Here is a 26,567-nt window from a genome sequence, read left to right as displayed (position 1 = left end):
AATCTCCCATTTTTGCATTCCCCAGCTGTCCATAAATCCATTTCCTCTCCTATAATCAAGACTCCAAGACTTTTACAATCCCTTTGACCACTTCTGGCATCATTTTTTTTATTCTTTTCAAACTTATACTTATCACACTTCACCACATCTGCTACTTGGGCTGTTGGAAAGAAATCAAATCATTACAAGCCAAAAGGGCACTATAGTGAAGGCAGCTGTTCTATGCCATTCCAAGGACTTTCACTGCACTGGAAACCACAGGCTTTCACAAACTGTTTTAGTCAAAAGTAAAATATAGGAAGACAATAATAAACAAAATATGTGTTGAATGAGCAGAGGTTTAATGTTATTTTCTTGTAACATTTCTACAAATATAATTTGTTCAAATAAAATATTTTTGAGGGATGTATGTGCTACAGCAATAATACATCTTTAAGCCTTTTATTTGTTAATCTAGTAATTTTCTTAAGCATTGCTTGAGTACTCATAGGATGTCAGGATGAATACAGGCCATGGTTACTCCACAAAAATTTGGAACACCAGTGTATGTCAAAATGTGCTTCAAGTAAATTCCTTGGGCTCTGGCAATAATTTCAGTAGAAATAACAGCAATAATAAGTGGTCTCAGCAAATATAAAGACCTAAACATGCTGGCCAACCGACTGTACAAGTGTTCAAACAATATTCCACTGTGATGGAGAAAGCATTCAGCAAAATATTCAGTCTAATAGAAAACTTTGAAGTAAGCCCTGCCTACACATTAAAATAGCCTAATTTAGAAATCTGTATTCAGTAAACTGCAGAACCTCTAGCATAATATACTTTCATGTCAGATTGATAAACAGAAAATGGTGGTAGGAGAATTTTACTTCTGCAAATTCTACAGACACTGATGCACAACAAGCCCCATGACGATGCATTATGTTGGGAGTCAAACATTTAAGGGTGTTCTTTGAAAGAGGGAATGGCCTTGCCCTTGAAGTTCTGAAAAAGTTATCAGGCAGCCATAAATGTTGATCAGTGCCCTGATCTGCACAAAAAAAGATAGACCGAGTTCCCTGCCAATTTCCAGGATCTAAAAAAGCACATCTGCTTCTTTCCTTCTTTCTCTTCTGTCTTTTGACATCAAAAGGAAACCATAAAAATATGCCCAACATTTCTATATCAGAACAAGTGCTAAGGTACAACAGAGCATCACCATGGTAAATTATTAGTGCACTGTTGTACTGTGCTTCCATTTTCTTTCCAATTCCTCAGCTTGTCAAAAATGGGACACATTGGAAATTTCTGAGGGAGACTATCCAGAAAGGCTCACTGCTTCTGCCTGGGGGCAGGTAAACAATAATATAAAGCACAAAATGGCACTGCATTCATTTGGGCCTCTAAAGTACATCAAATCAAGTATATCAGGGACAGAAACTGAACCTTTAGAACATATATTTATTGAGAGAAAATAATTTACAACTCAACCATTATTAAAAGAGATGGCATTGTGCCTGAACATTTTGCAAGGAACACTGCCCTTTACTATTTCTACCTTCAGAACCAAGTTTATTTCATTAAGCTAATCTCTAATTCAGAATGAGCAGCTGTCCAACTGAACGCAAGGTATGCATCTATTTTAGAATTGCATAAGTCAGCACTGAATGGTTTTTGAACAACTGTAGGTTTAACTGTCTGATTCTCTTCATACCAATGTTGTATTAACCTCTTCAGAAAAAAAAATCTTATATAGGCTAATTGCAAAAAAGAAAACATGAAGTTAGATTACATTTGGTTCTGAATATGTATTCCAGCTAAGATGTCCCAAAAGCCAAGAATGTTTACCCATTCCTGGTATAAAACACCAACTCATATGGATGATGTTTCTTTTAGATTAAATATACAGCATTTAAGGTGCTTTCTAATATAACCTAATAGCACAGAGGCAAAACATCAAATGATTTTGATAAGGGAACCAGAGGCTGAATATATATATCTTGGTGACATTTACTCATAGTGTGACAGTCTGTTTCCTGTATATTGATATTCATTACACATTATTTTAATTATCTATCTGTTGTTAGATTTTCTAGGCCAGGGCTGTCCAATTGGTGGCCCGCAACTCCCCCTTGTGTGGGTCCCCCACATGAAAGTCTGCCTGCTGTCTGTTTACCATGTGTAAGATTTAAAAGGCATCACTACAGAGATTAACTGGCCCCTGCATTGTTTAATCAAATTCATACTGTACTCCTCTGTATTGTTCACACATGTAATCCCCCCTGCATTGTACGCACTTGTAAAACCTCTACTGTTCACACCCCTAAAGCCCTGTACTATTAACACCTGGGACCCAGAATGAAACTGCCCACATTGTTCACCTGTTCACACTCATACAAACTGCTGAAGGGGCACCAGCACTGTGTCACTGTATGTAGCACATCTTAGACTGTCCTCATAGGTTTTACTGTCTCCTGCTCTGTTCTGCCTTCCCCATGCTACCTGTGTGTGCCATACTCTGCCTTCCCTATGCTCCCTATGTGTGCCATACTCTGCCTGTGTGTGCCCTACTCTGCCTGTGGAACATAAGCCTGGTACTTGTTCTGGGGGTCTGCTAGCATTTAAAAATTATTGTTATGGACCACTAAGGTATTTAATCGTGTGCTGGGGGGGTTGCTGTGTTGTCAACAGGGGAGGAGGAGGCATATGGATTAAAGGGTATGTCTTGAACTTTTTCACATATGAGTAATATCCCTACAGTGAGCAACAACCATTTGGTTTTTTGGTATACTATCACGATTAATGTGGACATGGTCTTGTGGTAACATGGGTGTGGTTTAAAGTGGGTGTGGTTTAAAAACAGGGAGTGGTCAACACTGGCTTCCATTATCAGACCTCCACCATTTAGATTAGAAAAATTCTGACCTTCTGTACCACAGAAGTTGGACAACACTGTTCTAAGGTATTTCCCTTAAACAGATGTTTCTCCTCTTTTTGGAATAAATTCTTGAAATGCAAAGCTGTGTCATTTCTATATTTAGCAGCAGCTCTGTACGGATAGCATCAACTGAAGGGTTATAAAATTATTCTTGAAGTTGTTTCCCTATTCTTTATTGAGGCTCTAATATGCTGTAATATTCTCTAATATTTAGGAAGAAGTGTATCTTACTCTCATACAAATTGGAAAATATATAATTATTATATATAATGTCTACAAGCACAGATCAATCAAAAGAGGTGTCTTCTCATAATAACCTGACCAATTGAAAAAACAGATTTATATATACCAACACAATGCCAGAAGAAACTAAAAGTAAATTTGTTACTTTTAATGAGATACTGGCATCATTGTTGTATTTGAAGTATTGACTGTAGCACTAGCCTCTTTCTGTAGCACTGAGAGAGATTTTGTATGACAGGTCTGCCTTACTCATTGCTAGAGAGAAAGCAGTTTGTAAAGTTTATGACAACAGCTGCTTGGGGCCCACCAACTCAACAAAATCCTGGTTTACTTTACAGTATTATAAGGGAAACAGCATACCTCAAAGTGAAGCTAATTAAATCACTGAAAACACACAGACACATTAATATAAATAGGCTAACCAACATTGTACTAGAGAAACAACACAAAAAATAACCAATCATGTTTGCCAGAGCAAATGAATAATAAAAACTATGCAGGGTACACCATCTAACATCAAACGTTTTTTTAGAGACACTCTGTTTAGGTGATTTCAAAATATATACATGCACCATTCAACTGAAAAAGCATTGTAACAGAGATAAAATAAATCTACCTGTCTTTAGATCTGTACCTGGTTGGTTAGTTAGGCCTGAAATAGAATCTTGCAATTGATACGTTGATGATGAGGATGTGCCATCCACGGTGTTATTTGAGGTCATATACGTTCCATACGTTGATGCTGAGTAATACTGTGCATATTGGTTTTGGCCAAAAGCTGTGTAAGAAGGATAATCCTGGAACAGTAGGAGCAATTTATGAAGTGAAGTAGTAAAATGATTATATGGTATTTTGGCAGCAGAAAGGTTTAATTAGTATTTCACACAGAGCAAAAGCACATATCCTGTTACTTCAGGTAGATTTAATATTGAGTTAACACTTGACCATAGAAAATCGCTTTCAGAATTAATGTCAAACCATGTCAAAAGCACAGTTGTAGAGCCTATCATTACAATACATTCCAGAAATGCATTATTCCAGTTAGAATGAAACTGACAAGTGCTTGTTCATTTTTACAATATGTCCAACACAGTGTTTTACCACTATGTTTTCAAAGAAAAATTAAGGGGGTTATTTCTCAAAATCTAAATTTGTCTGATTTTTTAAAATATGTCCGATCAATCTGATTTGACCTTATTTATTATTAAAAAAGCACAATTTAATCTGAACGGGGAAAACACAATAAAATAGAGCAAAACCCGAATTGGACGATTTTTTTGAAGGTTTTTCCCAAATCGAGTTGACCATCACCATCACCATATATTCATTGTAAATTCATCGTAAATTCATATAGTTGGTCTTTAGAGCCATAATTACAAAGACACATGGGACTTCTGGGCCAAAAATTGTTCCATTTATATCTCTTTAGAATATTTTGCTCTTAATCTCCTTTTTGCTCCTTACATCTCTAGTAGTTAAAAAAGTTAATGGTCACTGCATACAAAATAACTTCTCACAGTTTATCTCCAGATTTTACTTTTCACCAGACCTTAGTCCTTACTTAAATTATCACTTCAGAAAGGCTAATTGAGACTGCTGCCTTTGAAAAGTAAGCATATTCTAGCTGCACACAACAATAAACTAAAATATTTTGTAGCGCTGAATACAAATTTAATGCAAAAAATAATAAAAATCAGTTTAAAACTTTTTCAGTGAAAAAAACAAATATTCTAACCTTATAAATTATTATTTTAAGATAACTACACTATATGATGGCAGTTAAAATACAGACTTACGAGAGGGAGGTCTGTAGGTTTGTTCTTAAGCTGAATTTGTATGTGAATTAAAACATATACATTTACTTATTAAATGCAATAAGACAGATGTTTGTCTTAAGATAGTATTTATTTTTACCTTTCTGTGCTCTGCAGTAGACAACACATGCCAGAAGGGGATTGGGGCATGTGGCTTATTAAAGGGGAGTTCCAAATAAACATAACAAGCTTTTTGAAAAGTAAACATAATTTCAAGCAACTTTGCAATATACATCAATTAAAAAATATGAAGACTTTTCATCATTTTTAATGGGTTGGAACAGTTCCCTAAACCTAGTCCCTGCTCTGCTGCTGATCTGTCTGCCTACTTTGCTGAGCTGGCTGACTACTGTTACTTTGTATAAGCAGCCATCTGTCCTAAGTCTGCATCCTGCAAACCCCACAATTCCCTGCACATGTGATTTCAATAAGGAACATAACATTGCATAACATTGCAACACAGTGCAATGCATTGCGGGTTATGTAATTCCTTCATGCTGTCTGTTGTTGTTACAATTTGTAACATCAGTGTTTAGTCCCTCCTTTCCTGCCAGGATTTCAAATGATGCAGAAAGAGAAGAACTGTTAAACAGCCAGATTTCAGCATAGAAAATGCCATTTTATTATATTTTTTGAAGAAACAGGTAACTGTGATGGGTCTATTAGGGGGTTCTTTGTTATGTGGGACTCTTTATAAAATTTTGGTTTGGAAGCCAGAGTTCCCCTTTAAAGCTAATTCTAATAAAGGCCAATCAAAGCACAGTAATAGCCTCTGTATATAAATGTGAGTTGTATGTAAGTTGGGTGTATGTAACCTGAGGACTCCTTGTATAATCTACTACAATTTAAGTTCTCAAAAATGCAAAATACAAGCTTCGCAATAAATGTCTAACTCTGAAATATGATCAGAATCTTTGGCTTGTTAATCTGTTTCATCAATACTATCTGCACAATGGGAGATTTCATACCTGTTGTGGATTTGTAAAGTTGGTTGAATTTGAGACGGAGTTGTTTGCATAAATGCTAGACGAGGGGGGGAAACTAGAACCTGCAAATGGAAATAGAAGATTAAGAAAACTGTTTACTTGATGGGAATAGATACTGTATAAATATCTACCTAAACAGTGCTGAAGGATTCCATTTTTGACACACTAAAACAAATGATTAATTATTTATGTATTTCCTGTCAACAAAACGAATATTTAACCATAGCTATGAATGTATACAGCTGGGGCTGTTTTGGAAGAAGTGTTCTACAAAAAATAATTCTTGGTGTACCTGGCATTTGGTACGAGTATGGTGTTTGGCCTGGCTGTGGTGGTGAAAATCCCGGGTTGTAGCTTAAGCATGCACTTTGCAATGGAGATTGTGTTTGTGGAAGCCCACTTTCTGTCTTAATTCCTGGAAGCATTACACCTAAATCTGTAGAGAAAATAATTAGTAAAAAGACAAATTGTAGCATTAGCCGATCACGAAGAACAGTGGCAACATTGGTGGCAAGTAAGGCAACATCTTAACCAATTTCCCCTATGTTTTATAAACCTTTAATCATTATTAGTGATGAGCGAATTTTCAGAGAAAAATTTGCGAAACTGAGCAAAAATTTGCAAAACTCATAAAAGTCAATGGGTGTTTTTTTTTCTTTGCGACAATTTTTTGACAATTTTTTTCACTCCTAATGCATTAAAGTCAATGGCAGTTTTTTCTTGTTCAGTGTAAAAATAAAAACTGGGTAAATAGATAGGCTATGCAAAATAAAACTTGATTTTAATATAGTTAGGCAAAAATGTAATGTATAAAGGCTGGAGTGAATGGATGTCAAACATAATAGCCAGAACACTACTTCCTGCTTTTTAGCTCTCTTAGTTTACACTGACTGGTCACCCTGGTTACTAGGCAGTAACCAATCAGAGACTTGAGGGGGGCCACATGGATCATATCTTTTGCTTTTGAATCTGAGCTGAATGCTGAGGATCAATTGCAAACTCACTGAACAGAAATGTACCATGTGGCCCCCCTTCAAGTTGCTGACTAACTCAGAGTTATAGAGATGAAAAGCAGGAAGTAGTGTTCTGGCTATTATATTAGACATCCAGTCACTCCAGCGTTTATACATTACATTTTTGGCTAACTAACTATATTGGAAACATTTTTTATTTTGCACAGCCTATCTATTTACCAAGTTTTTATTTTTACACTGAACTGTTATTTAAGGCGACTTTTTTTGTCCAAATGCATTAAATTCAATGGCCTTTTTTTTGTTGCAAATATTTTTGACATGGCTTTGTAAAAAATTTCGCTTGCGATGAAACTCAATAGTTCAATGCGAATCTAACTATGGTGGTTTTTCTTGCTCATCACTAATCATACTTATGCAATAACCCATTTTATGTGGTACTGTAATTTTTTTTTTAAAGAAACACTTTGAAAAACCGTATAACCTTTCAAAAATGACATTTTCTTATACTGAATACTGATACTGGCATAGTAAATTATTCAGAACCACATTGCTCTTTAAATAAATTGTCCTCTTCAAGGACAAATGGATAGGACAAAAGTATATATCTTAAGTTAAGTGTTTAACATTATTTCAGAATATAGCTTCTTTGCAACTTCTGGCTACCATCAAGATAAATGAAGAAACAGCAGCAGTTCAATCTCCACTAGGTTTCAGAGTTTCAGCCCTTCTCCTTTTTCTGGGCAGAGAAACTGGAAGTTAAGGGAAATCAAATAAGGGGCTGTTGCTGGTGAAACAGGTAGCATAATATTGTGGTTATTTACTAGATGGTTTAAGAAAGCTGATTAAGGATGCATTTTACAAAAAGAGTTTGAGAAATCCTACACACTGAAGGGTAAACATCTAAAGTTTATATTTTAAAAATCTTTAAATAAAAAGACTTTTCACTCAATACACATCTTTTCAAGCAGCAGTACCCAAACATAATCGCCTATTAGCAGGCCTTTCTGTGAGGAGCAATAAGCTGTAACTTACCATATGTTGGTAAACTGTAAGGTTGTCCAGTTTGAGAGTAAGCTGTGTACACTGTAGGTTGCTGCATTCCGGAGTATTGACTCTGTCCACCATAGGCTGACATTGTTTGTGCTGCTGGAGTTGATAGAATGTGTGGATAGGGTCTACACATAAAAAAAGAGAAACAAAACAGATCAACTCATTGCAACAGAAACGACTGAATTGTAGCTACAGTAAAAATGTAATTGAATTATCAGGTAGATGGTTCGGAATCAGAAGGACAGTGTAAATATTTGCAGCTGATCAATGTGACTGATTTAGAATGAATTAGATCAACAGAATTTTCGCAGTTGTCTATGAATCATCCTGGAAATTATAATCATGCTTTCCAAATTGAATTCTATCAATTTATTAATACAGATCAAATTCACTGGAAAAAACATAAAATGCTAAATTAAGGATTCAGTACTTCCGACCAATTGACAAACCTTTTCTATCGATTCATAATAAGGGGATTATTTACTTAACGCCGAACTTACTTGGCTTGGCTTCTTTTGGCAAAACTCAAATTATTTGTTTTTTAAAAAGAAAAAAACACAGATTTTTCTAGATTTATTAAAGCTTGATGCTGCAAAAAGCCCGAATCCAAAAATCCCCCATCTCAAACCTGCTGAGGTTGTGCAGATGTCCCTATCTTATTTGGAAGTTTCTATGGTCTGCACTGGAAATAGCCCAAAAATCCAACCAATTGTTTGATTCGGGTTTTCACACGATTTTATCAGGTTTTTACTGAACCGATTATATCAATCTTTTTTTTAATAATAAAAAGGTAAAATAAAGTGAAAATATGGTATGGGAGTTTGGCTGTGTTTTTTTTATTTAAATAATGAGATAAAATCGGATTTTAGTAGATAACCCCCCATGTCGGTTCTTCAAGATTCCTGAAAAGTTTGATGAATAAGGAATCTGCCAAAAGCATTAGGTTTTGTTAAATCTGCCCCACTGTTTAAGAACTTGATTATGACAGTGACCATCCAAATTAACAACACCTTTTGAAACCATGATGGAGTCTATAGACATGCAAGTAGTAGCAACAAGAGGCATTTAAGCACTGTTGAAAACATATCTTGGTGTTAGATCATACTGACAGATCATTCTGTCATGATTTTTATGATGTATATGAAATTGTGGCAGGTCAACATAAGAATGCCAACAAAATATTCATTGAGATCTGACCTTAAATACAGATGTCAGAAGAAGAGGTCCTCAGTTGGCATTTATACACTGAATGGAATTCCAGTGCCTTAACAGGATCTAATCAATTTAGAGGGACTATCTTTATTTACTACTTATTACAATCATACACTTTTACACCTACACATACAGTGATATGTGTTATAGAGAGCTATACCTTTAGTTTACAGGTTATGGCAAGCTAATCCAGTTTTTTTTAGACATGCTACAAACAAAACAGAATGTCCCCATAGGTACCTCAAGACAAGCACCAAAACAGCAGACTGCCAGATGTATCCATTGGCACTACAGATGCAATGTAAAGTTATGGCAAGTAAAATACCATTTACTGCAAGTTCAATATTGCATGACACTGGGGCTCCGTTATTCTGGGAACATGATAGTAGCATGGAATCAATCTCAGAACTCTCAGTTCTGTAATTGGAATGAGAAGCAGAAAGGTATGCTGAAGGGTGTGGGAGGCTGCAGCAAACAATTAGACTTTTTAAAAGAAGATATTTAAAGGGACAGTTACACTATACAATTAAAGGGTTTTAATTAAAATATATTGGAAAGTTGCTTACAATTACTTTTTCTTTCAAAAGGAAATGTGAGTCAATATCATTATTCATTTACTGCTGGACAGGAGTTAGCTTTACGTGCCAGAGGATATAGGTAGTTTGTAGGTATAGGTAGTTTATAGTGGATGTTGACACAAGTACCTTTAACAAATTATTTTTGGCCAACTCACTATAGGGATATTTTGATGGCCTGCAACTGCAGTTCTGTAAATGTAGTGTAAGGAATTGTGTGAGTGAAACAGCCACCTCAACAGGTTAGATTTTTTAGTTCAAGAGCAGCAAAGTAAATGCTATTAAAAGACATGAACTATCTGGATCTCTCTTTGTAACATTTTAAACAAGGCATGTATAATAAGAACAAAGGAAGGGATTGGATAATAATGGGGTATTAACAGAAAACAGGGATTACAATTGAAGAATTTTAAGCAGTAGAGATAAATGGATTGAAAAACCATGTAGTAAAAGACAACCATGTAAACAGCTGGGATACACTCAACAGAAAAGCAGAAGACAAGTTAATCATGACAATATGAAAAATCAGCAAAGGCGAAAGAAGGAAAGGATTTACCTAGATATAAGTGACCTGAGTAGTGTGGGACGAAGTTAAAAAAGTAGGAAGTAATGTAGACTTACATGGACATGATTTAAAATATGCATAAAGCCATAACAAAGCAACTAGTAGATGTGTAACAACAATGTGTTTTATACTTATATAGGGCCATAAGATTTTCTCATTACAGGAAAGATCTTCCAATGTCCCTTATCAAAGGTTCTAAAAGAGTTCATTCCTAATGTTGACCTTCTCTTTCAAAAAAGGGATTCATTTATAAATTTAAAAAAATAGAACTGTCCACAGTTCTACAGACCTGAGTCTAGAGTTGCCATTGTTAGGAACTTGCACTTTAGTTGCTCATCTAAACTTCTGCATCCATTTTCAGTTAGGGTTCCATAACTTTCTGCTATTTCAGAATAAATAAACCTACAGTATGTTTCAATTACCAGCATTGCACAGTCATACATTTCTGTATACACATGATAATTCCTAGAGACAATATACCACAAAACATTCATAAATATTGAAACAGGTCTAGAAGGTTTGTGCGCAAACTTCATCTTACTGCATAGTCTGGGTCATGGGCACTCAAAGTGGTCAGCAATAAAGTAGACAGCAGAAAAAAAAACCTGAGATTTCTAGCTGCTACTTGACTGACTGGCATTCTTGGTTAGGCCTTGGTAGTATGGAATATTGAAATCCTTTAGACCAGGGGAGTTTTAGCATGGTTTGAAAAGTTAATAAGTTAATCCAATATACAATTATCTAATATAAAGTAATCCAATATCCTTCTTTTATATTCATACAGTATGTTCTTCATATATTCTTGAGTGGTACTTAATTGCCTCCATTTAAGCTTTGTTTCATCAAAGCACTTTAACAGCTTGTCTTTAGAAGGCCAATGCTTACCCTATGGTAGCTGCATACCATCAAAGGGGTTTTTCCAAATTCAGTAATGGGTTTTCTGTAGTGGATAAGTGTTTTAAATGGAAATTGAATTACAAGTTACATCCTCTACTGTACATACTTGTTTTTTCCATGGGAAAGTATACTGCACACCACTGCTAAACTGATCCCAAATGGGTAGGCACCTGGGAGAATGATCATAACTTTCAGTGTGGCCTCTCCTTGGTTTGATGCATTTTAAGCTAAGGTTTGGGTATCATCAGTGGCAGTGTGGAGATGTTGCACATGGCAACCAATCAGCAATTCGATTTAAACATTCAATGTTATCTTAATATATAAAGCTCTGAGTACTATGATACTACCAGTTGATATCTGATGTAACTCATTGAAATGTTTATTGTAAAAAAATAAATGGCAACTTTTTTAAAATGCAAAGGCACAGGAAATGATCTGGGGTGATTTGTTATTTTAAACTTCTAGAAATTAACCGTGAAAGTGCCAGCACAAGTGCAGGAAAGGGAAGCCGGGCTCAGCGTATGCTGGCTGAGTGTACACGACAGGGGCAGGACAAAGGTGCCAGGCAGGGGGTTATTAGTTTGGGTTTAGTATATAGTGGGGGCGGAGTTTAGCTAATTTGAAGCAGTAACAATTAGGGAGGGCATCCATTTTGGAAGAGAAAAGGAGTCCCACCCTCTCTCCCTTGGTTTATCCTTTGTGCTAGTTGTCACAATTGTGGCCTGGGTAAGTGGAATACAGGTTAAAGGAACAGTAACATCAAAAAATAAAAGTGTTTTAAAGTAATGAAAATATAATGCAGTGTTGCCCTGCACTGGTAAAACTGGTGTGTTTGCTTAAGAAAAACTACTATTGTTTATATAAATAAACTGCTGTGTAGCAATGGGGGCAGCCATTCAAAGGAGAAAAGGCTCAGGTTACACTGCAGATAACAGATAAGCCCTGTCTGTCTAATGGTGTTATCTGTTATCCATTAGTTATCCTGTGCCATTTAGCCATTGCTCCCCAGCAGCTTGTTTATATGAACTATAGTAGTGTTTCTGAAGCAAACAGATCAGTTTTACCAGTGCAGGGCAACAGTACATGATATTTTCATTACTTTAAAACACTTACATTTTTTGGTGTTACTGTTCCTTTAACAAGTCAACGTGGAATGGTGAGTATTTGGCATTGATGATTAAGCTGGGCTGTGAGGGGATAGCCCATTGTCACAGCTGGGCGGTGGGTCCCTGGCAATGGGGAGAGTTGGTTGAGAAGGTGGATTTTACCAAGTCCCAAGTTGGTTAATGAGACTTGGTTGGTGGTGTTCCTCTCTAAAGCTGGCCATAGACGCAAAGATCCGATCGTACGAATCGTGGATTCGTACGATTTTCAGACCGTGTGTGGAGAGTCCCGACATTTTTCGTCCGTCAGAGATCGGTCGTTTGGTCGAACGGACAGGTTAGAAAATTTCTGTCGCCTGCCGATAATATCTCTGCGTGTATTGCCAATCATACGATTTTCAGAGGGAGACTGTCACTAGTGTTGTCAGACATATCGTACGATTGCTGTCAGGGGCAGAACATTGGGTGATCTGTTCTTATTTGATCGGAATGGTAAGGACTTTGATCTGAATGGTTAGTGGAGGGTCGGGAGATGGGAAAGTCCGATCGTACGTTGATTCGTACGATCGGATCTTTGCGTCTATGGCCAGCTTAAGGGGCAAATTCACTAAGATGCGAAGTTGCGCCAGGCGCAACTTCGCCGCGATTTGCCGCGCCGCGTAGTTTCACCAGCGCTCCGCAAATTCACTAAAATCCGAAGTTGCACTCAGGGGTAGCGTAAGATTGCGAAGTTGCGCTAGCGTTGATTCGCTATGTAAAGCGAAGTTACGCTAGCGAAGGCTAATTTGCATACAGCGCGAAATTCAAATTTCAATGGAGGAATACGTATCAGCACTACAAATGCCTAGAAAACCTTCAAAACATCAAATAAAAATTTTATTTTGCCCTACACATGTGCCCACTGTCTAGGTAAGTTGCCATGAGTCAGGAAATGTAGGGGGGAAGGAGGGGAGCCCCAAAAATTTTTTTGATCTTTTTCAGCCTATCACCCATCATGTAGAAAACACGCCAGCGTTTTTTGGGACTTAGATTAAAATTGACTTTTTTTGAAACAATCCCTATCTACTCTATTGCGCTTCGCCAGGTCTGAGGTGGCGAAGGAAGTCTAGCGTAAAAGGTAGCGTTCAGTATCAGTACACTGCGCAAGTTAGTGAATTTGCGTAGTTACGTCGCCAGCGAAAATTCGCCTGGCGTAAGGGTGCGAAGTAACACTAGCGAAACTACGCCAGCGTTCGTTAGTGAATTTGCGCAGTAACGAAAATGACAAACGCTAGCGAATTAACGCTAGCGTTCGGCGCTTCGGCGCTTAGTGAATTTGCCCCTAAGAGCGTTGGTCTCTGGGAAAGTATGTTACATTTTTTGAAGCATGCAATCCAGCTTACCCACCATGCTGAAAGGCACAAGTGGCTGGGGGCTGGTACGATTGCATGCACGTAATTGGGTCCATTGCCAGTGATCTTGCAGAAGATAAGTGAGTTATGTTATATCACTGTTGATGTTTTTATACTTATAATGTTGTTACTATGGAAATGTTATTTATAGTTTTATGTCATGTATTGTTAAAACTTGTGTATTTGTGCAATAAAGCTGTGGCCTAAAAAATTCCAACAGTAAAGGTAATGGTAAGAGTGGATTATTTCTAGGCCAGTTTGGAGTAAAAAGGCAGGTATTTGTCTCTGCCAATATAAAGTATGTGTAACTGTGTAAGAATAAACTGCTTGTGTTCTGCAAGCAGTTACTAAAACTATGTCCATGTTAGATAGTTATTATAACAATAATTCTTTCAATGCTTAACACAATCACAGGAGGCAAATAAAAGAAGCCTAGCCAAGCTATTGGTGAATGACACCCCCAAAATCCTTGACTCGCATGGGATCACAGTATTCCTCATATGTAAAACAACTTGTCACTTACTTAGAAGGATATAGCTGAGGCGAGTACTGGTGTGCTGATCTTGGACTGTAGCCACTGCTTGTTATTACTGCAAAACATAAAACATGCTTACAAAACTCAGTTCCATAAATATCCTGCATTTACACTCTAACAGCTTTACCATAGATCATAAATGCTGGCAAAATGAGTTACATCAGTGTAATATAGGACTACAAAGTGTGGAAGTATTTTGTACAAAACTTAATCTACACTTTGGCAACAGCAAAAGCTCTCAGGCCTTTAATTCAGGCGAACATGTGGACTAAAAATAAATATGCTCAGCATAGGTAATGTCTCACCACATATATTTACTAAAACCACTATGCAATTTTGTTTAAGAAAAAACACATAATTGATCTGTTTTCCTATGGAAATTTCTGAAGAAAGTAAACTAATATGAAGACTGCCCATACACAATCCTAGGTGTTGTTCTCTTTACTTAGGAATGAAAACATGTGTTTCTTTTACTGTGAGCCATCAGTACTTTATATTAAGACTTCTTTAAAGGGGCAGTTCATATTAAGACTTCTTTAAAGGGCCAGTTCACCTCAAAATTAACTTCTACTATGCAGATCAACTGGTTGCAAGGTTCCCATTTACAATAGCAACTAGACAGCAGCTTGAATGAACATATTTCCCACTTGTAATAATGTATGATTGAAGCAGTTTGAATGAAAGATTAGAATAGCATAGGGCATAAATAGATAGCTAGTAATACACAATAGTAATAATGTTAACAATTTGTCCTCTGATTAAAGGAGGGGTTTCTTGTTAGCTATAGAGGAAGCAGACCAGGCAGTCCGGGCCCCCCTGTTTCCTGCCTCACCCCCCTGCAACTGCGCAGTCTGCTTCCTCTATAGTTAAGATACTGAATTCCTGGCAACCTGGAGAGCAATTCAAACTGCATGTGAGAGAAGTAGAAACGCAATCACTCTCTATATTATATGCAAAGTTAATTTTAATGTGAACTGCCCTTTTAAGTGCATAGCTTTGATTTCTAGCCTGCTGTTTTCTGCCTGTTGATGAGCCTTCTCTCCCCAGAATGCATGAACTAGAAGTAGAGAGGTCTAAGTAGATGGAAGCATCCTGGGCCCTGCAGATATTTAATAACACAACATAAGAATCTCCATCATTATCTAGACAGTGCAGCTGCTTATTATGTTGGATGTATTAGCATCTGTAATTGGGGCCCTGCAAGTCTTTTTTTGCCCCAGGCCTGGTGGTGCAAAAGATGGCCCTTGACAGAAGTTGTGTTTGAACATCTAGAGACCCATAGGTTATCATCATCATAAAACATATGATCATGGCATTTGAAATGGTTTCAAAGTGATGTAGATGATTTTAGTTCTAATAACGATATCTCTCAACCATTCTGCATAATGGCCAACACAACTCTTGTACTAATACCCAAAGAGAACTCCTACATTATTTTCCAAGCTTATCTTCTCTTCCTTCCTCAAATAATATATAATACTATTATATAGGAAATATGTCTGAACCCAATTAAGTGTAACTACATTTTGAGGAAAATATGCGAATCCTTAATATTAACAAGTATATAACTTAAGTTATACATTTATTAACAATAATCTTAAAAATCTTTACCAAGGTCAGCTTCTAGGTAAGGTTTTACTTGAAGGCAACCACAGAGGTGCAAATATATCTCTATATTGTCCATTTAGAAGGTGTTAGTGAAGCAGCTATGTTACAATGGTAAAATTAGTAATTGTTTAATGCTGCAAATATGCAAATATGGAATATGCATACAATAATGCAATATAATACTTGTTATTATTGTACAATTCACATGCAGAATTTTAACCGATACTGCCATCAGGTGGAAAACACAGGAAAAAATGCCTCATTCCATCACCAGTTTCCATGAGAAGCAGAGCTCGCTCAGAAATGCATTTGTTTTGCATTTTTGAGTTGAGGTCCACCTGTCACCCCTACTTGTATTTCAGACATTGGGTTTGCCATAAATTTGCATGGAAAGCAATGAACATGTGAGCAGAGTTGATTTCCCAGCTGATAGCAGAGGCACAATGCTCAGTATGACATTAGCCATAAAGGTCAGCTGACCAAAGCCTTAAAGGTATCTTCAATCCAACTATGTCACAGGTCTTGAATATAAATCTGTTGGTAAGGGATACCTATGACCTTTAAGATCTAGTCCTTGCAAAATATGTCCTTTGAAAGGGGGTGCAAGTAGTATTTTCTTAATGAACCTGCTAATGTGTATGTAACCAGAACCTGCTTTGTGTTTCTTTTCTGTTAATTAAATGGAAATGTCATCTTTAAATTATCATTAAGTGTATAATTGATGGACCTATTCTAAGAAACTTTTGCAACTGGTTGTGTCTTTTTTTCATGTAGGGTTTTTGAATTATTCAGTTTCCTATTCTGCCTCTTTCCAGACTGTAACTTGATTCTCATACTTTCAGTGATCCTTTGCCTTCATTTAAACAAATTGGTTCAAAATGGTAGAAAAGTAATATTCCCGCTACATTTTCATGATCTGAAGATGGCCTGATCTTTTTATAATCAAGCTCATTGTCCAGTATTATAATGCACAGATCTTTATAAAGCAACACATTTTAAAAAAAATGTCTACTTTACCTAGTTTTACAAACTTTGCCATGGTTATAAAGACGTTTACACTTCTATTGTATTCCCTGCTTGCACTTGATCTCAGACCTGAAAATATAATTTCTTCCTATGGGAAATTGAAGAACGTTTTCTATTGTTTTTGGCAAAGTGAAAAAAATAATCAGTACTGTACTGTAAATGTTTTTTGCCCAAGGCCCAGTCACCTCAATTTTTGTCTCCAAACTACAAAAAAACAGTAGCATATAGGTATGCTACCAATATCCAGAAAGCTCCAAATTCTGGGAAAGCCACCTGACATCTGACATTTTAAGCAAAGTATGGAGAGTCAAATAACAGAAAAAAGGTCATTGGAAATCTGGAAAGCATGTAGTCCTAAGCATTCTGGATAACATATCTATTACCTGTATAATATTCTATATCAACCATTTCTCAAATTTTTACAGCATGATGACTGTTTATACTTTCTATATTTTGTTTTAGTCCTAATATGCGAAATACTTGTGTATTTTTGAGCATTTTTAAAAAAAATTTGGAGAATTTTCCCTTCAACTTCACATAGCTATGGCCCTAATGGGCTTTGCACTTTAACATATGAATAATTTGAACTTTAATTTCTCTTTGTCAGATATATTCTTTTTCTGTGTTCATAATTCTGTATATTGTTCAGTTTCTCATTGAAGTTTTCCCAATATTTACCAAAAATATCACTTAATTTCAGTTAATTGCTAAGCTTGAAATGAGTAAAAAATTAAGACAAATGTGGTCAAATAAATGGAAAAGGTACATATTTCATACCTTCATAAATATTTTGGATAGTTAGTATCAAGTAGAATGCTATTACATCTGGCATATTAGGGGATGGGGTGTTGATGCACTATTCCTTCCATTCCTCATGCCAATAGGATAGGACCCCTAGCATCCCTAATAGGCACCTTAATCTGGAAAAAATATTTGCCCCTTTAAATTCTTAAATTCATTATTAGTATAGAATTTAAAAACAAGTCAGTTGGACAAGGACATTTACAGTGAAATTCAGAAGAAGCTTAGCTATGAACTCTGGCTTTCTGCTAACATAAGTGCTCAGTTCATTCTTTCATCAAACTCTAAAAAAGCCCAAATACTCAATAAGTGTATTTTATTTGGTCACAATACTGTTGTCACTAAATAAAATAAAACTATATCTGAAAGAGAGTTTTTGTTTTTGCTGTATTATATAAATCACTGCATCTAGTATATTTCTAAAGGTGATCAGTTTGCTTTACCTGACCCAGTAAAAGTGTCAATCGATCCATCTCCTGTTGTTGTAGCTGTTTCACTGTTGTTCATGGGCTCTGTTTTGACTGCAAGAAGAGACACTACATAGAAGAACAAGCAGACATGAGATTCCTCTCTATACTGTATTTATAATGAACACCCCATACCTTTTTTCACTAGTGATACCAAAGTTGCAATATACATGCAAACATCCCAAGAAGGGCAAACAATATTGTACACATAACAGCCATGCTGATTTCAGCTGACTGTTAATAGACCCAGAACAGCCACTGGGGTTTTAATCATACTGAGCACAGGAAATCCTTGGGCCTAAAAGTCATTGCCAAAAGATGTTATCTATGGCACCCACTAAATTAACTGTCTCATAATGAATATTTAACAGGAAGCAAAGTTACATTCACAATTCTTTATAAATATTTTTTTTTAAATTGATGGATGTTTAGTAAATACAACTTTTTACTTTAGTTCTCAGAAGCCATTTGCCTTTTTGGATTTTCTATATTGTGTTTTAGTAGTAAGGACATTTGTTTCTCCAGTTGCCAAAATAAGTCAGTACTTATTGTTCAAATACCTTTAATATGGGGCAGAGTTCACAGCCCAGAATGATCCAAATAAAACATACTGTAAAATATACAATAAGGTACTGGCATGGTCCAATGTGTCCCATAATGCCTAGTGTCACCATAAGGGAACATAATCAAGCCAGTAAAGTCCATAACCCAATCAACTCTGCCCCATAATCCTCAATGTTCTAATATAACATAGCCATAGCCCTCCTACTGTCCTCAATAAAATACAGTACAGTACATTATCCACTGCACCCAAAGCTTACAGCATGCTCAGTAACCTTTATCAGTACCCTTATAAAATATATGGCAACAGAATCTGTACAACTCAATCTGAACATATTTTACATAACTTTAACAAGTTCTTCCACTGTCACTGAACTACAGCTCCCATCACCCTCTAACTGCTGTAGAAGATGCTAGGAATTTGGAAGGTTGTGGTAACACTGTCAATGAATCACATTAGCAATTTAAAGACTAGTACTAGTAGCTATATGATCTGTTATAAAGACACTTGTTATCCAGAAACCCATTATCCAGAAAGCTCTGAATTGCTGGAAGACTTTATTATAATCATACAGTATAATTCACATTTTTAAAAATGATGTCAACTTTCTCTATAATAACAACATAGTACCTTGGACTTAATCCTAACAGAGATATAATAAATGTGTAATGGAGAATGCAGAACAATCCTATTGGGTTTATTTAATGTTTAAATGATTTTTTGTAGACTTAAGGTATGGAGATTCAAATTATGGATAGAGTCCTTATCCAGAAAACCCAAGGTCCCAAGCATTCTGGATAACAGGTCCCATACCTTTATTGACTGCGGGGACATGGACATGTCCTGCATAATCTGAGATTATTAAAAGAAGGAGGCAAGACAAAATTTAGTTATGGGTAAAGGTTGGTTGCAGCTTTTTTATCCTCATTAAACAAAGATCCTTACCCCACCAAAACCATATGTATGTAAATGGAGACCATTTATTAATATCAATTCAAATACAGACGAATGCCAGCCATTGTAACAGAAAGGGGCATATAAAGCTCATATTTCTTCATATAAATTGAGGGCAAGGATGCAAACTCCAAACTCTCTGTTTTTAAAAGATAATTACAACTAAATCTATAGTGGGTGGGGGACTTTCTCCCTGCATGCTCTCTCTGCAATGGCACTTGGTGCTGCAGACGAGGGAAAGAAGTGATGTCTGGCCTTCTTGTGTGTGTCAAAGCGGATGACCATCGCTCACCCCTAGCATCCAAATGGGAAATGAGATGTGGCCACGGTGAGGGGAAGCGGGAGGTACAGGCAGCGCTGCTCCCCACAGTCACTGTGCACCTTACCAGGCAATCCAGCCCACTTTACCATTCATTGCAGTTTATTTACCTCTATTTTATCTCTTGTGTATCATATCGGTCTCTGTACTGAGTATTTTTTAAATTTATTTTAAGTTTTGTAAGCACATTATAGCTTCAGATGCACTGTACATTCTCCTGCCATGCAGGAAAATCTCACCACTTTGAGGGCTATGCTGGGCTCATAAATTATACAGAGTATTACAGAGTGCCAGCTGTTTAGGACCACAACATTCCATTGACAATTTTGTAACACACATGCTATTATCCCTTTTTAACCATAAACCCTAAGGAAGTATGGAATTGTGGCTTATGAAATAAATTTAAAATACGTTTATTTCAAAACTGATACTTTTCAAGAGTCTCTTAAGTTTCATGTACTGATGTTTAAGATACTATCTTGCAATATATATATATCTATATATATATATATATAGATATATATATATATATATATATATATCTATATATATATATATAGATATATATATATATATATATATAGTCATTTGGACTGGCACTCACCATTAACTAGTCATATCCCGGGTGCTTCTTCAGAAAAGAGCATATAGAGTAGTTAAGAGCACTCACGGGTATTGTGACAAAAAGCTTTTATTGGAGCATTACAATCTACCCCACATCAACGCGTTTCGGTTCTCTCTGAATCAGGATGACGACGGTTCAGAGAGAACCGAAACGCGTTGATGTGGGGTAGATTGTAATGCTCCAATAAAAGCTTTTTGTCACAATACCCGTGAGTGCTCTTAACTTCTATATATATATATATATATATATATATATATATATATATATATATATATATATATATATATATATATATATATATATATATATATATATATATATATATATTCATCTGCTGTACCAAAACCAATGCAGAGATACTGGGTCTTGGTAATTGATTTATTTACACAAACTCATTGTGATGTTTTGGCATGCTGGGGGTCATTTTGGGGGTCTTAAAGAATTAGCCCATCCATGATATTCTAAAAAGTAGCCCTTTTTTTACTGATTGCGATGCTGAAAAGGTATGAGTGTACAACTTAATGCTGTGCCAGGTTTGGGATAAGCTGCTGTACTGATGTAAATAGTATCTCATTGCAGCCTCACACCAAGCACCTGTCCAGTGTGAATGATGGTCATGCATTTCAGCCTTTAGACCAGTAGGTTGGGTGTCTGGCATCCACAGGTAATGAAGAGTGGGGAAAGGGCAAAGGTGTCAACATCACTAACATAAAACATACAAAATCTTAACATGATCAATTTTTTTTTTGCTTCACTGGTTGGGTTTTAAAGCAATGATATGTTGATATCTAAGAATAATCTTTGTAATCAAATTATGTTAACTGGGATCTGTATGAAAATGAAATAAGAATAAATGAATAAACAAAAGAGACTGAATAATGTAATTTGGCTGTGCCATCACCCCATCCTATTTTAAACACAGGCTCAAAAAATTCCAATCACTAATCCCTAGACATCTTGTATGTGTGTCTTTCACAACTACCATCCTGGTCCCCACACTTTCTCCAGTTATTGGTTTCTTAATTTTTTTACTCAAAAACTTTATACCTTTATTACCTTCCTTTATAAGTGTTTTTAATAGAAATTCAGTATGCTGCTGTAGAATGCAATTAGCATCCAGGCTGGCTGTGCTTTAGCCACAGTAGAGAAGATCTGTGTCCCAAAAGATGCCCCAGTAGCTCTTCGTCTTCTTTTCTGCTGATTCACTGAACATGCTCTGTGCTGCTGTCACTTACTGAGCTTAGGGACCCACTCAAAATATACAGTACATATGGAATATAAATGTCACAAGGCTGATTAGTAATTAAAGGAGAAGGAATGTTTAAAACTAAGTAAGCCTTATCAGAAAGGTCCATCTAAATATACCAGTAAACCTCCAAAGTAGTGCTGCTCTGAGTCCCCTGTTAAAAGAAACACTGCATTTCTTTCCTTCTATTGTGTACACATGGACTTCTGTATCAGACTTCCTGCCTTCAGCTTAAACCTCATTGCCCTGGGCAAGAGCATGCTCAGTTTGCTCCTCTTCCCCCCCCTTCTCTACTGTAATCTGAGCCCAGAGCAGGGAGAGACTCAGGCAGGAAGTGATGTCACACCACATTAATACTGCAGCTCCTATCCTAAACAAACAGAGAGTTTCTAGAGCTTTTTACTCAGGTATAGTAAAACATTCTACAGAATAAATATAGCATTCTATCTTGCACTATTGCAGCTAATCTATTGTCAATAAAATGCCTGTAGCTTTCCTTCTCCTTTAATAAAGATAATAACTACATGGCAGCACAGAAAACAATGCAATTAGCATCAGAATCTAATAACCAGCCTTCCAGCATCAACTTATATCACAGGAAAATCTCATTTTCTGCTTGATAATTTGCGACAACCCCTAAGCTTAGTTTCTCAAGAGCTGCTCAGAGCCCACTGAACATGTTAGTGTTGCAGACACTTTCCAAGATGGTGACTCCCTGTGACAAGTTTGAATTCCTGGATCATTAATGCTTTTGACAAGCTGACACTTTAGGCTGGTGCAAGAAGTTCATTATATAAAATTTGACATTTGTAACCATATTTATTTTTAGGGTTTAGTTCTCCTTTAAATCTATGATTTTGACAAGCTAAACAGGGCAAGTAGAGATGTAGATGGTGCTGGGCCCTTGTGAGATGATTAGATTCTTATTAAAACTACATTATTGGTTTCACAGTCGTGCCCCAGTCTAGGTACTTTTAGATAGACAGTTTAAAATTCCAATATATCCTTCTAGTCAGATATACTAATGGCAACCTGGTTTAAACCAAGAAGAAGATGGAAAGACTCTGCTTTATAGACATACTATTTTTTTTCTTTTTTAAGTGCAATAGGTATATATATAGGTAGCCTCCACAAGCAAAAAAAATGGTAATTCCTTTCTTTCCCTCTTCTTTCTTTTTATAGTGGTGTGTGACCTTTTATTTGGAAAGCTTAAATCACCATAAGTTAAGTCTTCTAAGAAAACATTTAAACATTACATAAACCCAGTAGTATTGTTTTGCCATCACTATGGATCCATGCAGCTTAGTTAAGATCAGGTACAAAGAGGGGGTGTGCACATTTACAGTTTTAGCGGCACATTTACTAAAAACTTGAATTCAGTGGAGTAACTAGAGTGCTCTAGGCCCCCTGCAAAGAGCCAAGTGCACTCTGATCCCCATCCTTGCTCTCACTTCCCATCCTTGTCTCCACCCCACCCACATCCCACCTTTGCCCCACCCCCATCCAATGTGACCCCCTTCCTCGCCGCAGGTAAGAGAGCGGCTAGGGAGGAGGGTTTTTTTTATTAGCTCTAGAGGAAGCAGACCCCACAGTCCAGGCCCTCCTGTTCCCCGGGCCCCCCTGCGACTTAATTTTTTTATGAAAACAAATCCTACCAAACTCTCAGCCATGCTTTTAAGTCATTTATCAATCATTCTTCTCAGAAAAAGTCAAAGCCACAAAAGGTCACAACAATATCGAGAAAAATTTGTATTGTATGATTATTACTTGGAAAACCCGATTTTACTGCAGTTTTTGCTGCAGATCTGGATGTCAGGAGTAAATTCAGGGACATCTGATATTGACTTCTACATGACCTCGACAGGTTTGAGACAGTGTATTTTCGGATTTGGATTTTTAGCAGCTTTGGAGTATGACAAATCTCTGTCAAGTTTTTATTTTTCCACGAAAAAATTTAGTTTCCCCCCTTGACCAGAAAAAAATCGAGGTTTAATGATGGGCCCCTTCTTTTTATATATACAGGAAAATAATACTAAAAGGTATCTTAAAGGTGAAAACCCCATGGAGGTGTGCATTTATCATATCTTGATTTATCATATTTTCAGGCTGAGGAAAAAAAGAAACTGTGACAGAATCTTTCACACAAGTGAAAATAACATTGTTCTTTACGTTTCCAATGAGGCTGAAACGTGACTTTTTTTACTAGTTTTCCTGAGTTTTCTTTTCAACTTTTCACTTTATTTTCTCTGATAAATCTCAATAATTGAAGAATGTTCTGGTGTATATTTGCTTTCTTTCATAGTTATTGTCAGCTCAGTTTATGTTGGAAAAAATAAACCTTATTTATTTCAGCTTCTGCTACAAAAAAAAATGTAATCTAATGAGTGCTAAATAAATGAAATAGTTTGACAACATGCTTACACATTTCTGTAACCCTGGAACTGAAAGTATTAAGATGACATGAGCTTGTGTGGGTGTGCAATCATCATAAAATGGTTAGGAAAGTGCAATGGGAGTTATAATGCAGCGTCAGTTAGAGGGTCTAGTGAATTTGAAGCTTGAAGTTATATTTGCTCTAAGAATTTCAATTGCCTCTGGGATGTTTTCCTGTCCTGAGCAAATTCTATGAATGAATGAGCCATAGATTTGTTCAAGCATGGAGAAGCTTCCATAGGCTACAAAAGGGGTTATTCAAAATAATTGTGGCAGGGCACAATGGGAGTTACTGTTCACTATGTCTCAATTGGTCCTATTGTATTTTAATATATTAAGCCATGGAGTTAAAATTTAGACGTGTGGGAAAATGCCTTACAGCCTCAAAACCATGGAACCTAATATTGTTTTAGATGTTAAAATTGTGCCATTTATGGCAATTTCACAAAAGTAGTGAACTAAAATGTGCACCAGTTCCATATTCAGATAGCATCAGTGAAGCATGTTGGGAAGTGAAATGTTCCACTGAGATAAATTAAATAGTTGAAAACAGTTACATGGACAAAGGCTAATCAATTATTTACTGCTCTAGGCTAGAATAATTTATCAGCATAACAGAGGGATACTGTTACACTCTATTTCCCAGCTTCTGGATGCCCACGATTGCTTTCTAGATTATACTAAGCTTATTAAAATCATACATAAGATATATGCAGAAGTTCTGATTTATGATCACTTAAAATTAACCTAATTCTATTTAAAATGGTAAAAAAAGGAATAACCATTATTTTATTTGAATTATTTAAAATAATATACTATTTTAAGCAGAAACATATATATATATATATATATATATATATATATATATATATATATATATATATATATATATATATATATATATATATATATATATATATATATTTGTTTATTAGATAGCAAAGTAGCTTTTCAGGTGATAGATTTAAACAACGGAGGTTAAATACACAGAAAAAGTGTCCACAGCAAACCAAAGCAGTCAGACATAAGAAATAGGGATGTAGCGAACCGCCGCCGATGTGTTCGCGAACGCCGTTCGCGAACACCGGCATAATTTGCGAACTGTTCGCGAACTGTTCGCGAACTTCGATCATCCGAAAATCGTTCGATTCGAACGATCGAAGGATTTTAATCGTTCGATCGAACGATTTTCGTTCGAATCGAACGAAAATCGTTCGATTTTAGCGATCGAATGGTCGAATGGGCGACCGATTTTGACGCGAACGCCTATTGGCGAACGTCGCGCGACGTTCGCGAACTTGCGGCGGACGCGAACAGTCGAAGTTCGCGCGAACTAGTTCGCCGGCGAACAGTTCGCTACATCCCTAATAAGAAATGCAACCAAAATAGCTGCATTATTACACACCATGCAATGTACTGTAGGAATCCATACTTGTAGCAGAAGAGGGCGTGCTGCAGCTAAGCAGCCAGTCGGCGGTATTTAGAACAGCCATGTTCTCTCCTGAGAAGGGCAATTATACAATGGTTTATTAATGAGCATTTATTTTAAAATATTCTAAAGTGATACATTTTTGCACAAATATTTCCAAACAAATTTGGCATTGGCCTTACCTACCTATGAACTTTTGATACAACATCTTGCCTACAGATTGGACAAGTGATACAACATCTTGCCTACAAACTGGACAAGTGTTTCTGCTGGTCTAAGTATGTGTGTGTGAAATCATAGTAATTACAGGGCACTTTATGTTTTGGCTATTGCCCAGCATTGTTATGAGCTTTTAGTTAGGAACATTCTGGTTTCATGCCACATGTCCAAATAATATGAATTACCAAGGGGCAGCAGCTGAGATGTTTACGAACTTTAGATACATTTGGTTCTTATTCCAATAGCTAATATGTAGTTCTTGTCCCACTGACAGATAAGGGCAAAGAGGACAACAGAGTGCAGTACCTCTGAGACTATTTAGAAGAATGGAGACTGTCACAGATTATTTGGTTGGAATGAATTGACAAATTTATTTTCAAACAACTCTGGGACAGATTTTTTTGTTCTTCATTTTAACACAATTTTTTACAAGTCTATTTTTGCTGCACATTTGCACAATTATATATTTGCATATTTGGTTAATCTTTATACTGTCTATATTAGCTTGGATACAACTAAACCAAGATTCATTTCTTTTCCCAAGTTTTCTGGGTTTTTCTTTTATTTTGATTGACCAAAACCTACTTTTTATCCAGTGCCCTGGACTTCATTATCC

The 26,567-nt window shown here is 36.3% G+C and overlaps 1 protein-coding gene across 9 annotated transcripts in view; it reads right to left on the bottom strand.

Moving 5' to 3' along the window:
- eya4.L (EYA transcriptional coactivator and phosphatase 4 L homeolog) overlaps window positions 1-26,567 on the bottom strand; it is a 150,379-nt gene that overhangs the window by 36,800 nt on the left and 87,012 nt on the right. For 3 of the 9 annotated variants that reach the window (XM_018263240.2, XM_018263239.2, XM_018263244.2), the window contains 7 exons: window positions 25,736-25,804; window positions 18,141-18,233; window positions 14,251-14,317; window positions 7,967-8,109; window positions 6,253-6,396; window positions 5,943-6,022; window positions 3,777-3,957 (listed from right to left, as the gene is read on the bottom strand). In XM_018263240.2, the coding sequence (XP_018118729.1) occupies window positions 3,777-3,957; window positions 5,943-6,022; window positions 6,253-6,396; window positions 7,967-8,109; window positions 14,251-14,317; window positions 18,141-18,233; window positions 25,736-25,804 (777 nt within the window). The remainder of the gene's footprint in view (window positions 1-3,776; window positions 3,958-5,942; window positions 6,023-6,252; window positions 6,397-7,966; window positions 8,110-14,250; window positions 14,318-18,140; window positions 18,234-25,735; window positions 25,805-26,567) is intronic. The other 6 variants (XM_018263242.2, XM_018263241.2, XM_041562951.1 and 3 more) reach the window with 5 other exon arrangements.

The sequence above is a fragment of the Xenopus laevis genome, chromosome 5L (assembly GCF_017654675.1).
Source record: "Xenopus laevis strain J_2021 chromosome 5L, Xenopus_laevis_v10.1, whole genome shotgun sequence".
NCBI classification, from domain to species: Eukaryota; Metazoa; Chordata; class Amphibia; order Anura; family Pipidae; genus Xenopus; species Xenopus laevis.
The sequence above is the reverse complement of the archived record's forward strand: the minus strand, read 5'-3'. Positions and strand labels throughout refer to the sequence as shown.